The sequence below is a fragment of the Pseudorasbora parva genome, chromosome 13 (genome assembly GCF_024679245.1).
Source record: "Pseudorasbora parva isolate DD20220531a chromosome 13, ASM2467924v1, whole genome shotgun sequence".
Classification (NCBI taxonomy): Eukaryota; Metazoa; Chordata; class Actinopteri; order Cypriniformes; family Gobionidae; genus Pseudorasbora; species Pseudorasbora parva.
Genome location: NC_090184.1, coordinates 19,648,951 through 19,664,257, shown reverse-complemented (window position 1 = coordinate 19,664,257; position 15,307 = coordinate 19,648,951). Strand labels below are relative to the sequence as shown.

The 15,307-nt window shown below is 36.7% G+C and overlaps 1 protein-coding gene across 3 annotated transcripts in view; it reads left to right on the top strand.

The window, feature by feature from the left end:
* Window positions 1-11,922, top strand: part of gfra2a (GDNF family receptor alpha 2a) — a 128,912-nt gene extending 116,990 nt beyond the window's left edge. The window contains exons 8-9 of one of the 3 annotated variants that reach the window (XM_067413389.1): window positions 8,546-8,626; window positions 10,483-11,922. In XM_067413389.1, coding sequence (XP_067269490.1) covers window positions 8,546-8,626; window positions 10,483-10,605 — 204 coding nt within the window. In that variant the 3' untranslated portion in view covers window positions 10,606-11,922. The remainder of the gene's footprint in view (window positions 1-8,545; window positions 8,627-10,482) is intronic. The other 2 variants (XM_067413390.1, XM_067413391.1) reach the window with 2 other exon arrangements.
* The last annotated feature ends 3,385 nt before the right edge of the window (window positions 11,923-15,307 follow it).

The following is a 15,307-nucleotide window of genomic DNA, read 5'->3' as shown; positions in this document are numbered from 1 at the left end:
AACTGATCTCTCTGTGCACCCTATTATTTTAATGTGTTTTCTTTCATAATGTTTAAACTAAATTTAATTCTGAAATAACTTTTATGATGATGTAACCAAGGCTGCAGTTGGTAATAATAGTATCAAATAATATACAAATAAAATAAATCCCTGACTTTCCATGATCAAATCTTAATAGATGAAATCTAGCCTCACCCTATACTGGAAGAGCCAAGGCTAATTCCAGCTGAATGTTCTGCTTTGCTAAAGAAAAAGATTATTGGAGTGTGTTTTCCAGTCTTTATACTTCAAAATGTCATGTTTCATTCAACGTGTTAATTGCCAGTTCGTTGTAATTAATCGTGAAATGTACTAGCAAATGCGAGTGAAAATTGTTTACAAGGAAATCCAACACCCCTTTTTTTTGTCTTGTCTAAATGTCTTGGTGTTGTTTTCTGTGGTCATGGCTTGCTGATCTGTGTACCTGCGTACGGTTTTATGTGAAGTGTGGTTCGTTCTCATGAAGATGAATGTCCACCAGGATGAATGATTTTGCGAGTTGTGTGTCGGTTTGTTTGAGCGGGGTTGTATGTAGCGGTGCTCATCTGTGTGTTTCTGTGTAAACAATCAGGACGTGAGAGTGTGAGAGTTCTAATGCAAAGAGATGAGATGTGAATGAGCGGAAGGGAAATGGAGGGAGATGTTGAAAAGCGAAGGGGAGAGGGGGGTACTAGCTGAGCTGTGAACGGAGATCTGGGCTGATGTCAACAGGCAGCTGACACACATCACCGCTCTCGCTAATTAATTGGCTTTTAGTCACTGTCCTCTGTTTCTCTCACCCCCACCAACATCCCCGCCTGTCAACAGACAATTTCTGTCCTTCCCCCTCTCTCTCTCTCTCTCTCTCTCTCTCTCTCTCTCTCTCTCTCTCTCTCTCTCTCTCTCTCTCTCTCTCTCTCTCTCTCTCTCTCTCTCTCTCTCTCTCTCTCTGCTTTCTTTGCCAGCTGCAGTTCTGGCTTTTGCCTAAGCCTGCATCTAATTATGCATGTTTACACAGGAGACGCTGGAAGTTCACTGCATGAGCTAACGCTAATTCAACACAATAACTACATTCATACGTCAGGTGAAATGACACATAGTACACAAACATAGATAAATAATTAGATATTGGTTGGTGTAGTTGTATTTCCTTCCCCGAAACTCACTTTTAACTGATTGGCGGCTATGGGCATGGACAGGAAGATAATAGAACATAACGGGGCGAATTCACTAAGATTGAATTGCACTTACTGATAGTGTTGTTTATTTGCACGGGTTTTTTAGCACCCATTCGCTTAATTAATTATGCAAATCAGGCAACTGTGCAAAACACAGGAAAAACACCTCTGTGCTGAACACAATTCCATGTTGTGATATCTTGCAAGCTGGTTCTGAGTGATGTGAAATAAAATAGGCAACGTTTTCCACACTTTTAATTCAATTAAGGTGAAAAGAAAATGTACACATTTTTCACAAAATGAACTGGGCTGCATTTCCCGAAACCTTCTTAACTCTACGTCATTCTTAAGTTATACCTTAAGGTATCCCTTAACGTTAATATGTGTTTCCCGAAACGAACTTAGTTAAGAATACCTTCTTTAAGTCATGCTTTCGTAAGGTTGGTCTGGACCGCTCTTAGCTATACCTTATCACTATTAACAGTTCATTCCACTAGTGGCCACCACTGTGCAAAAAGATTCTTTATATGTCAGTCTATACGAATATAATTCTGAAGTTGTAATATACACCCTGTGTTCAATAAGGCTAGCTGATTTTTTTTATTTATTTTTTAAATTTTTTATGCAAGGGTTAAAATTGTCATACATTTTTTTTTAATTACAAACACTAATGGTTGTTAGCTTTTTAATGATATTATCCAAAGGTACATCAGCTGGCAAACCATTAGACAGGAAAGGCTTAGGAGCCTATTTAAAGGGAATGATTGTGAAGAGGAGTTTAGTCAAACTTTGGCAACGATGCAGTGAATAGAATTGTGTTAAATCAAAGACGGTGCCGTCCGCGGAGCCATTTAGTCGTGAAAACTTTAGTCCCCTGGCTACCATGTCAGAAGATGCTATTAAAAAAAAAATTCGCCTACCACGAAAGCAAATTCAGCAGCTTTTAGATCTTGTTGGACCAACTTTTTTGAGACAAACTGGACAGAGCTCAGCTACCCACTCAGCCCTGAAATCAGCTGGTGGTGGCTCTCCTCTTTCTTTATTTTTTCTCCGCATATAGTAGCGGCTGATTATATGTTTTGCGTGTTGCGTTTTTATTGACTAGGCCATCTAATAATATAAATTAGTCATTTACACAATAATGTGATGCTGCATGGACAATCATCCCTGGTTGTGGTGTAAATCAAGACACTCTATGGAAAATATATTGTAATAATTTAAATGACGCGTGATGCTCATGATGCGGTTGAGCATGAGATTGCAGGTTTGTGCACTCATTTCAGAATTTAGGTGCAATTTTGAATGATAAATGAAAGTTAAACTATTTCTGAAGTGCTTCTTTTATAAAGAGCATACTTTTTTTCACATAACGCTGTAAAAACAGCGACTGCATAGAGTAAATAATCAATTCTTGAGCCATCGATATAAGCCCATTCAGCACCGCCGCCACGGACAGCACCCGCTAACGTCGCACTTAAGAAGGTATACCTTAAGCGACCTCCTAAGGTATAGTTCGGGGAACACGCCTAGAAATGGGATACCTTCAGTTAAGTTATACCTTTAGAGTCTTCGTAGCGCGCTAAGATACAACGTTATCGGGAAATGCAGCTCTGACATTAAATCGCTTTAAACAACCTCATAAAATAAAACGGTAACAGTTTATAATTAGTGCACAGTAATAAAGTACTTACAAATCATTAACAAACAATTCGTTTATAGTCAATTCACAGTTTTATTTTTTCTGCGTGTTTAAATTGCTTGATTAAAATGAGCTAAAGCAACACAATTGCTATACATTTTGTTCAAACTTAATTTGATTGTTCAATCCACAATGCACTGTAAGAAAGATATTTCAATTGTAACAACAACGACTCATGAGTTTAATGTCTCGGGGAATAATTAACTCAAAAGGGATTTAATATTCAATATTCATGAATTTATGAATATGATTTGCCAGTTGTTCATTACGTATTAAAATTTTCCGATAGGGAAAATTGTTTAATTAAATACAAGTAACCCTTTATGAAATTGCTTGAAATTATCCTACTAAGTTTGTCCTGCAAATTAGTTATAGACTTTTCAAATCAATTCTCAATAAGGGATTACTGCTTTACGAGCGCATAAGAAACATTAACTTTACTGATCAGGATAAGTTCTATATTTCAAATGGTCATACAGTTTACTTTACTAAAATAGTAGCATAAGCAGTTAGGTAACGTTAGATCACAAGTTTCATTGACTTTGTGTATGTGGCAGAATAACAGATTCAACTCATTAAATGTCTTTTGGAGGTTTAATAAACACAGACTAAAAATAACACTACAATTCACACAGAAAGTACATACTAAATATGCATCAAGAGAGTAGAAGTATAGATATTAACGAAAGAATACATAAAAGAGAATAATGAATAGACTGAAGTTAGAGAGAGATAAAAGAGAGAGAGAGAGAGACAAAGAGAGAGGGAGAGAGAGAGAGACAAAGAGAGTGGGGGAGGGTAAGAAACAGCTTTCCTTCAGTTCCTCAAAAACGACCTTCACGGAGTTAACTTATCCCAACGGGAAAATAACACACCCTCTTTACAGCAGTTTGAATTTATAAGAAGAAGAATACTTGCATTCTTTTTGGTTTCGTTTTGGCTTCTCGCTTGTGTGTGTGTGTATTTCTGCGTGTTCGGTGGTTCTTTCCGAGGTCGGGAGGGAACGGCTGGTTGCTTTTAGGGATGCTCCGTGTTGTTGAAGATCGGATTGTAGAAGAGAAGATCTTTGGAAGAGATGAGGCCTGCTTGGAGGGCCTGCATTGGTGGCATGGCTTATGTGCCAGCCCCCCCCGTGGGTGTTGGCTCCCACAGGGAGAGAGTTGGAGAAGTAAGAGCAAGAGATTTTCGGAGAAGAGAAGAGAGTAAGAGATTGTCTCCACTGGTCTTTTAAGGTCTGGAAATAGTCCCACCCTCCAGGGTTAGACTTAACCAATGAGAGTGTTGGGATTTCCCGGCGGGAAATTCCTCAGCAGATTTATGGTTCTTTGTTTCAAAGTTCGACTCAGTGGGTCTCTGAGTCTTCATACTATAATTAATGCAACAAACACACACTGCATTTTCTGAATAAGTGATATACATGGAAGTGTAAGTCGTGAAGTGAGCATTAATTTGATAGGAGACATGACATATATGAGGTTATCTGAACTAGTACTTTGTTAAGACACAGACAAAAAGATGCAAAATACCATACAGAATAAACATTTTACAAGACAGTTATGTGTTTACATATAATGTCCTGGGGTGCATGTTCATTTATAGATGGTTTGTCTATAATTTGAGGCAAAAGCACTGTGTCTTAAGCTCTTTGTGTATAAGACTTCATGTGGCCACATTCTTTTCGGCCATAAAACATCTTATCAGATGGTTTCCAGGGTAACGAAGAATCCTTCTCTGTTGTGTTGGGGGAAGGTCTGCCACTCAGCACAACTTTCAAAACATATTTGTTAAATGTAACTGGCGATTGTGTGTTTGATTCGCCTGAGTCGCTACACAATTAATCATAAAATGGCCCTGGCATGTCACTAGACTAGACACTAAGAAATCATGTTCATTTCAAATACTTATATCACTGACAACAGTAGTCCGGCCAGGATATTGTCATTTAAAAGTTGATGTTGATGTTGACATGTTGTGTTTTGGCCTGAAGCTCCGCTCCCCTCCACCTATCTACCAATCACAAAGTCAGTAGTGTTTCGGCATACGGGTTGCCAGATCTGCTCTAGTTACCACAGTTGCAGTCACGAACGTTCCTGCTGGATCCTGCAGCCTATCTGGCAACCTCGAGTCAGGGGGGAGGGGGAGGGGCATACACCGCTCTAAGGTCATTTAAAAGGGATTGCAAGACCAGTTTTGGCCACAATCTTACATACAATTCCTTTAAATATAAGTCAAATTGAAGTTTACTTTTACTAGACTTTACAATAAAGTCCGTTGTTTAACATTAGATAACACAGTTCATGTCAACTCAGGGCCATTAAGTAATATTAACAGATTCAACTGTTTGATTTTAATAATGCATTTGTACATGTTGAAGTTAACATTAACTAAGATTAATAAATGCTTTAGAACTTTCCGTTGTTAGTTCACGTTATGTAGTGAACACTTTAACAAATACTGAAAGTGCACTCCACTATACCAGGGTCTGCACATACTTGTAAAGAATGTCTATATTGAAAATAATTAAAATGATTTAATTAAAATAATCACACAGCAATTATCACACTTGCTGAAACTGGTTACGGGTTGTTTAAGATGCATGGGTTTGCGGTGAAATTCCACACGCACTTTAACAGCTCATACAGTGCGCTGACTTCCAAAACATCTTAAAACCACTCATTCTAATAGTGCTTCATGCTCTACCTTTTAATCAGAGGAGGAGAGATTAAGATCGATTGAGTCTCGGGTAAATAGCATTGTGTGGAGAGAAGGCTGACTAAGGGAGCAGCACACAGTGGACACAAATCGAGGCACTAAATCCCTATGGGATACAGTCTCTGCCTCCTGGCCGTTGTATGTGTCATGTGGCCGTTCGAATTCTAGACTACAGCTCCTGATTAAACCAACAGCTTTGTGAGAGGCATACATATGCAGGATGCTGATGCAAGAATGCGATTTTAATTACAAATCGCTGAGTGGCGTTCTCGATATCTCTAGAAACAATTCAACACCGAGACCAGGCGCCATCATTGTCCACCAACATATTTCTGTCCTATCTTGAAGGTGTCGGGGGATGATTACATCTCCTCTAAGCCTCAGTGGTCTTATTGCAAATGCCAACCTGGCCGCGCGGATGTACTCCAAGCCCGGCTGAAAGGTCTCAGTCTTTATTCTAACATAATTGAAAACAGATTTATTGGATTAGGGCGAGTCTGTGTCTGTGCGAGTGCACCAGTTCAATTCCATCCTTCTTTGTCATAAACAATACCGCGGCGACGTCTTGACAAACAAGCTTTGATGACCTTGTTTGGGGAACAGAATTTTACAACATTAGATGCAGGACTAAATGTATGGTTATATGATTGAATAGGAAGCAATGATTTGCACCTCCTTGCAAAGACCTTCATAAGTACAAGGCCTTATGAGAATTCAACCAATTAAAAGAAGATGGCCAAAAGCGGTGGCCTAAAATAAAACACGACGAGTAGAACGGGACAATACAGAATGTCTGTCTATATTCTACTAGTTTATTTTAACAGAACTTTTACCACAGGACATGTAAATGTCAAATTTCTAGGTCTTAGTGAAAAGCACGGAAAAAAATACAGAATTGCAAGCCCACTTTATATTAGGTGGCCTTGACTACTACTTAAATAAAAAAATAAGTACAATACTTATTGTGTTCACATTGTATTGCAAAACACTTTTGCTGATTCATAAAAAAAAATACCCATATGAGTGTTTTTTAAAGCTGTGCTCCTATTGACAATAGGACACTTTCATTTGAAAGCATTTTTCCCTTTTATCTGCGCAATTGGTAAAGCTTTGCAATACAATAACATGTGATCATGCAATGGTGAGTTTGATCCCAGGGAACACGTGCTCATGTGTGTATATAAATCACTGGGTCGGATTAGGGACGGGGTGGGTGTAGTTGTAATATATTTTATATATATATATATATATATATATATATATATATATATATATATATATATATATATATATATATATATATATATATATATATATATATATATATATATATATATATATATATATATATATATATATATATATATATATATATATATATATATATATATATATATATATATATATATATATATATATATATATATATATATATATATATATATATATATATATATATATATATATATATATATATATATATATATATATATATATATATATATATATATATATATATATATATATATATATATATATATATATATATATATATATATTTTTTTTTTTTTTTAATTATTATAATTTATTTTTTTTATTTTTATTTTTTTTGCTAAATGGGAATATGACAATTGGTGGTAAAGAGTCCACACATTGCATTAAAATGAACACACATTTTGATTGGTAATGACAAAAGTAACACGACACTGTCATTATTTTAACCCCAACTCAAGGGCACATGACTTTAAAACGTGAATAAAGGTCGCAATAAGGTGCTTGAAAAGTGACCTATAAAGACTTTTTTTTTTTTTTTTTTTTTGAGGACAGTTAGGTAAAAACCTGTATGTACAAAATAAGTGCATTGTATCAAATGGTTAATTTAAATGTTAGTACATAGTAGTTAAAGTCACCTAATATAAAGTGGATCTGAAATTGCTAGTAAATACAGTATACAGTAAAAAACTGAAATAGTATTTTGCTTGTAAAATTTGCACCAATAATTGCTTCATTTAAAACTTCGTAGTGTCCTTTTTTTCAAAAAATAAATAAATATTGTTTTCCGCTTATTTTTCATTTATTTATTTAAATATAAGTCAGAAAGCCATTATTAAAGGAATAGTTCACTTAAACCATCATTGTTTACTCACTATTCAACATATGGACTACATTTATGTTCATCCTACGCATTCCTGAAAACTCCCTTTGATAAAAAAAACTTTATCAAAGGGAGAAAATGCATAAAATAAAAATGCATAAAAATAGCAGTATACATTAAATGAAAGTGAGCAAATAAACCATTTCCATTTGGGATGAACTACTCTTAATGAAAGAACCTTTATAAAGCAAATCAAAATGTCCAAGTATTGGCATATTACAACAATATTCCCTCCATATTTTTCAGCACTGTGCAGAATGACATCCCTTTGAGTGCAAGCTTAAGGACTGAGTGACATAATGCCATATTTTGATTGATATCTCTGTAGTTCAGATAAATCATGCTTCTGCAAGAGCCTCATCAATCCCTTTATTACCCTTTACAGATCTGTGGAAGAGCATCATCAGAGCAGCAACACACACACACACACTCTCACACACACACACACACACACACATTTAGAAGGTTACAAGCGTGTGGTAATATGCACATTTTGGAGTCTAACTCAAACATTTTAGAATTATATTTCAGAATTTGTTTTTAAAACATCTCCTAGAAACACTTTGCACTCTCCTGTCAGGCTGGTTACATTATTGAGCTGGACCGCTATGCTGGTTGACCCTGAAAAAAAAAAAAGACAAAAGAAAGACACATCAGAGAGTCTTGTGGCTTTACTTTACATATGATTCATTGTCAGATGATTCATACAGACATATACAGTAGATCTCTCAAGCAAGACACCGTGGTATTCCATATGTTAAGGATAACCTTATTTCCTTGCAGGGACTTGATTGCTATCAGGCAAAAGACTACATCTGCATACCAAGTGAGGTAAGAAGTGCAGAGATGAAACTTTCCAAGCCAGTGAGTTCAAGCATTATCTATAAGCATCTATTGCTTGTGCATGAGGAAAATAAAAGGCTTGATGACTATATCGTGTCCAGGGCACCATTGCACCAGAGCATGCTTTGTGGCTTTATCTTAAAGCTTTATTGTCTTGTCACTTGCATGTGCTGCAAAAGATTTAGAGGGTTTGGGCAAATCTCACAAAAGCTGTCAAGAACTTGTCCGGGTCATATTATACAACAAGTGAAACATTTCATTTCAGGGATTTTCACCTTTACAAAGGAAGCCATTTTTAGGAGCATTGGGATTTTTATGCATTGCGACAATATTTACATGAGTGAAATTGATACATGTCTGTAATATATTCATGAAAAATGAGAATGAAATAACAATCAAATGTAATAATGAGAATTAAATAATCAACTGGAATGACAATCAAATGAAAATATGCAAATCAGACCGGGGAAACACAGAGTGAACAGCTAAAATACACAAGAGCTGTGTCTCATTTGGTTAAATTCGTGTAGGATGCAGTATACGGAGTGTCCTCAGTCAGAATTAAACGAGACGTCCTTCGTAGGACACACAGACAGGAAGTATCACGTTGCTATGCCAACACGTTCAGCTTCGTTGCGCTCTCACGCCAGTTATATGAATGAAAATTATTTATAACTTGAAAATTACTATAAAATGTTTCTTGTCTTGACAGCAATGTACTGTTCTAAACGTTTGAAAAAGCACTAAAAAAAGCGTTGTAATCCTGTTTACTACAACTATCTGTTGGAGGTAATAGAGCTTAAAAAACAAAAACAAGCTTGAACTTACATTTTAAACACCACACCCATACGCTCGCATGTATAACTGACAGTGGTGCAGTGTTTTTTCATATAATATAAAAATATATATATGACGGTTGTTAACGGCGACGCAAAGATTTGTGGGTTATCTGCAACAGCGAAGGCTACACCTCATGCACACTCCGAATTCCTGTGAAAGAAGGACGCATTCGAAGGCCGCATTTGGAGTGTCCTTCTCGCTTTTTTTAAATGAGACGGCCTTATGGCGTATGCAGCCTTCGAATGCGACCTCCGGAGGACGCAACCTTCTGAAATGAGACACAGCTAAGGTGATGAACTAAATGACGAACAGCTGTGATCATTAGTGTCCATGGACTGAGGATTATGATGATTGGCGGGAAACTCAAACAAAAGAACACATGTGACTTAAAGGGTTAGTTCACCCAAAAATGAAATTGATGTCATTAATGACTCACCCTAATGTCGTTCCACACCCGTAAGACACAGTTTTCCAGCTTAAGATATTATATATTTAGTCAGAGAGCGTATGCAAGTGTATGCACACTATACTGTCCATGTCCAGAAAGGGAATAAAAACATAATCAAAGTAGTTCATATGAGACATCAGTTATTAAATTAGAATCGAAAATAGCATCGAAAATACCATTTTGGTCCAAAAATAACAAAAACTACAACTTTATTTAGCATTGTCTTCTCTTCCGCGTTTGTTTTCAGTCCTCAAATAAAGATTCAAACGGTGATGAATCAGCGGATTGATTCATGATTCGGATCGCCAATGTCACGTGATTTCAGCAGAAAACGAAATTAAGAATAAATGCGACTGAAAAGTGTGACAATGGAACTGTCGAATGAACTGGCAATCGCCACTGAAAATAATGTGAAATATAAAATAACGAGTTATTCTATAATATTCTATTAAAAAGTTATGAATGATGGACATTACAAACAAAAATTGTTGCTGTTGTAAAATGTGACCTGGACTTATTTCCATGCTATTCACCAGTTTGAACAATGCCTGGTGTTCCATTTAATATTATTTTCTCTGTTTGTTCACAGGTTCCTGGCAGCACACCTAACACAAGAGTAGATAACCCCCAAAATTCCAGTCCAGGCACAAAGGCCCTAACAGATGTGTTGATGCTCGGCCTGTTGTTTGCTCTCGGAAACCTCAATATGTAGAACTACCTGAGCTTCAAAAGCCAGCACAGTGAGGCCAAGGCTGATGGAAACACCCTCATGATCATCTTCAGACCAAACTCACGCCTCTCTCCTCTACTGCAGCTTTCTTTCTTTCTTTCAAATGAACACCAAACAGAAAGAACACAGAGACACATATCGAAAAGTCTGCTGCGTCTTTGCCATGGCCGAATGAAAAGGTTGCAAAGCGAATGAGCTCACGGCCGAGAAACAGATATTGCGTACTTAGCCGCTTGAAGTCGAAGACCTGTAAGGTGCCTGATTGGTGGACTTGCAACTAAAGACCCAGGCACAAAGATCTCAGTCTACTGTACTACTTCCTGCCGCCCCCACAACGCCCATAAAAGGGCATCTCGCAGCACCCATCAGGCCTGAATTACCCGTTGTCTGGCACTGTATTAAACCATCTCTGAGAGGCATTCTCCATCCCGGCCCACTGCCCATTTATTGGATTTGCCACGCTCTTCTTTGACAGCTGCTTTAGCTTTCTCATTGTGATTATTCCTTTTCAGTTCCGTCTTTTTTCCTTCTTTTGTCCACCAGTTGAACAGGAGTAATTACTTTCCAGTGGTTCTTTTAAAACGTGAAGTGTTTGAAGTTTAAATCTGTACCCTGTCGACACGGCGCGAGGTGGATGTCACGGGCGACAGCTCTCTTAGTCACATTCTGTACTTAGTTTGACAGATTTGGAAAAGAAAAGGAATGAAGTTGATGAAAACGTACCAGTGGATCAACAGGAGAAGCGGATCTTTGCAAACGGCTTCCGTGTGGGTTCACAATGTCGACGGGCTGCCCACACGTGTATAATTTTGTCTGTGAATATGAATGTTTTTCTTTCCAAAAGTACAGCTGTTAATTATTATGTGTTGTCTTTAAGTGAAAGATGATGAGACTCTAGAGAAAGTTCTAGATGAGCAGTGGGAGTGACGAACTGCATGACAGAGAAAAACCTGGAGGTGCTCATACCACTAACCATTAATAGTCATGGCAAAATCTGTCTCTGGTTAAATGGAGTTCTACATAAGAAAAACCCCGACAAAGAAGGCTAGCGTTTTGGGACATTCAACGTCATATGAATCATTGTGTGCAATTTCTGATGTGGCCTTACTCTTTGTTTTTTCCTCCTCATTATTTTCTAGCCGCTGTGTGGAGAAGGTCGATGCCGAGTTTTTGATGTTCGGAATGTTTCTAAAAATGTACTCACCCCAATTCACAGGTTCAGTAAATGCACTAGATACGTATGACTCTTTTATCAACATTCCAAACACTGAAGTTATGAACAGACAGACATCGATTATTTTTATATATATATATATATATATATATATATATATATATATATATATATATATATATATATATATATATATATATATATATATATATATATAAAAATGTAAATTTCAAAACTAAAAAGATTTATATATTGTGTCCTAGGCTTGTTATATACGTACAATTGCAAAGCAAATGATAAATATGAAAATTCTTTGTGTAAATATGACACTAATGCAATGGAAACACATTAAAGATATGTCATATCAGTGGGGATCCATCTGTCGAAACATAAAAAGGCAAACCTTTTTTTTTTTTATTAATAGATTCAATACTTACCAAAAGCTTTATGAGTGGCAAGACGACATTGTTTAAATGTAATGTAATGTGATGTAATAATCAGCTCTATTTTTTTCAAGATGCTAAAAAAAATTATTCTTTTTTTTTTTTCATTTTGTGTGAAGGCAAGACTTACTTTTTTGTTGAAACATCTGGACTATATAGAAATATAAACAGTATATTTTTGACATATGCTGCCTTTTTGAGATAAATGTATATATATATATATATATATATATATATATATATATATATATATATATATATATATATATATATATATATATATATATATATATATATATATATATATATATATATATATATATATATAAAATTACATTTTTTTTAAGGGAGGTATTAAGTCAAAAGGCAGATTTTTCATTGTTGAGTGAGAACAAGAACAAATCCAACAGATAAGAAAAATGATCCTGTCACCAGACACTAACATTGCAATCCTTGCTTTAAAATTATTTTCAAAACTCTGCTGTCATATTCAGTGGGATCAAAAGTAACGGTGAATGAAATAAAAAAAAATATAAAAAAAATAAAAAAAACCTGATTTCTCTGAAAGGTGTCAGTTCACATTTAGTCGTACAACCTTTTAACAAAAATAATCTCAGTGTACCTGAGCTGAAAATCATCTGCCACATACTCTCTAAAACAGTGTTAATGCTGTACTGTATATCAAAATAGGCCTACTGGGGTTTGGATAATTTTGTGACTGGTGGATAAAGAAGTGTGTGATTGTTGAGTGTGTGTGTAGCCTACATGTACAGTGCATTTGTGTTTAAGGTTTTTAGCTATGGTCAGGCGGGGATTTGGTATCAGGGAGAGACCATTTGACGAATGTAAGCTTCAGATGCAAAGAAATGAACTATGGAAAAGAGTAGCATTTCACAGAGACATTCGATTGAGCTTTTGCTGTGTCACATGACTTTGATAAACCATTGTGATTTGATCACCTCTGGAATTAGCAGAGTTCTACGTCATCTCATCACTGCTTTGATGTAAGGGTCACCTCCCTTTGTAGACTGCTGTGAGGTCCAGATATGCTAATGCTGTGCTTGTTTCCTGATCAATAAAGCCACTTCAATTTTTACTGCTTTCAACATTTTTTATGTGTTGAGGACAAAAATAAAAGGCATGTTGCAAATGGGATCCCTTAAATTATAGGCAAAAAAATATATATATTTTCCTTAATATAGATTTGCCAAACCAGAATCACTGGAAAAACACAACTGTGATGATATATATTGCGTCCAATGAGTGGCTCTAAAAGAATGTTACAATTTATCAAAAACTGATGAAAGTGAATCTGACAACGTTTTATGTTGGTTGTTGTAGGTATCACAGCAGTTCGGAAATAAAATGTTGCGCTAAAAGGTTGTTGCTCTATTGAGTTTGAAAATGTAATTTTATGTACCACCTACACTAAACCATAAACTACCCAATAACGTTAAAGGGGTTATGTTAACCCTCTGAACCGACGAATGCGCCCACGCGTTTTGCTGGATTTTTCCTCATGATAGTGAAAAACAACTTAAAATAATCCATCAGTTTTGGCCTCCATGAACAATGTATTTACAAAGCTTAAAGTGTCTACTTGTATTTATGTACACTCAAAACAAAAACTAAATGTTGTGCTTTTTGCTAAATAAAGAAAACAAACAGGAATGCGCATTCTCCCATCTGTCTCACCGTGAAGTCCACTCTGAAATACATTTGTAAATGAACTGTAACTCAGTGAATACTTGTCACACAGACACAACAGATACTGTATCTCTTTACAAGGCTTGGGATGTGTAATTTTAAATAAAGTAAGAGCCTCATTATTATCTCTAATATGGCCACACCCACATGTGCACATTCACATGCAGATCTTCCTAGCGAAAATTATTGCCTACGTGATCCAGTTTACAAAAGTCCTGTGAACAAATATTCAGCATGGGTTTTATTGCCTTATTTTAGTAACGTAAGTTTATTTCACAAAAAAAACCCCACACATAAATGGAATCTTCTCAAAACTACTTGTTACATACATGCTGCTTACATATTATTGCAGCAGAGTTTGTGCTGAATACAGTGTAATCATAGCCTGACAAGCCAGACCCACATCAAGATGTTTGGTCTGGAAACTCACCATAGACAGGGCTCAATCCGAGGGGCGGGATAAACGGTTGTCTTTCAAACTCCCTCTGCACGCGATAGGATAGCGCTACCACCAACCAGAGCAACGAAGGTGAAACAGAGCTTGTTGATAGATTAAACATTTCGCCGTACCCGGTCGGCAAAACTCCGAACACATCTTCCCTTTTTAAGAATGGCTTCAGTGCCGTTCTTTGTTCTTTTCTCAGAGAAAAGTTTAACACCAAGTCTTCCAGAGTCGTGGTCAAAGCTGATTCGAAAGACCGCCGTTCGCCAGTTTCTGTGTTTACTAGAAGCACGCAAACGCAACTCGGCCGTCGTCATTATGGCCCCGCCCACCGACTCTATACACGATGTGATTGGCCTGGCAAAAGTTTGGCGCTTACAGCTCAGAAGAGTTTTGAGAGTTGCTAGACGACACTCGCGGGCAGATTACATTTGCTGCGGCTAGGTTGTGTCTAGATTTCTAGGCTAGTGTGATCAGACTTTAGCCATGAAAATGTTCAGGGTATTCTCACAAAAATGCGTATAAATAGTACGAGTGTGCAATGTTGTGCGCCAAAACTCATTTTGGCGTGTGTATGGCACTCTGTTTTTCGCGTGCATATGACACACATTTTATGGCGTATTATACATACGAACCCCCCACCCCACCCCACCACCCTAAACCTAACCAAGAGCGTGTCATATATACACCCCACCACCCTAAACCTACCCAAGAGCGTGTCATATATACGCCATAAAGTGCGTATCATATGCACGCCAAAATGAGTTTTGGCGTATACATTCCACGACATTGCACACTCGTACTATTTATACGCATTTATGTGTGATCGGGTTGAAATGTTACAAGTAACAGAAATGAGCTCAAATGTCATGGTATGTCAAAATACCTCCATGGCCCAGAAAACAACATTATAAGTGC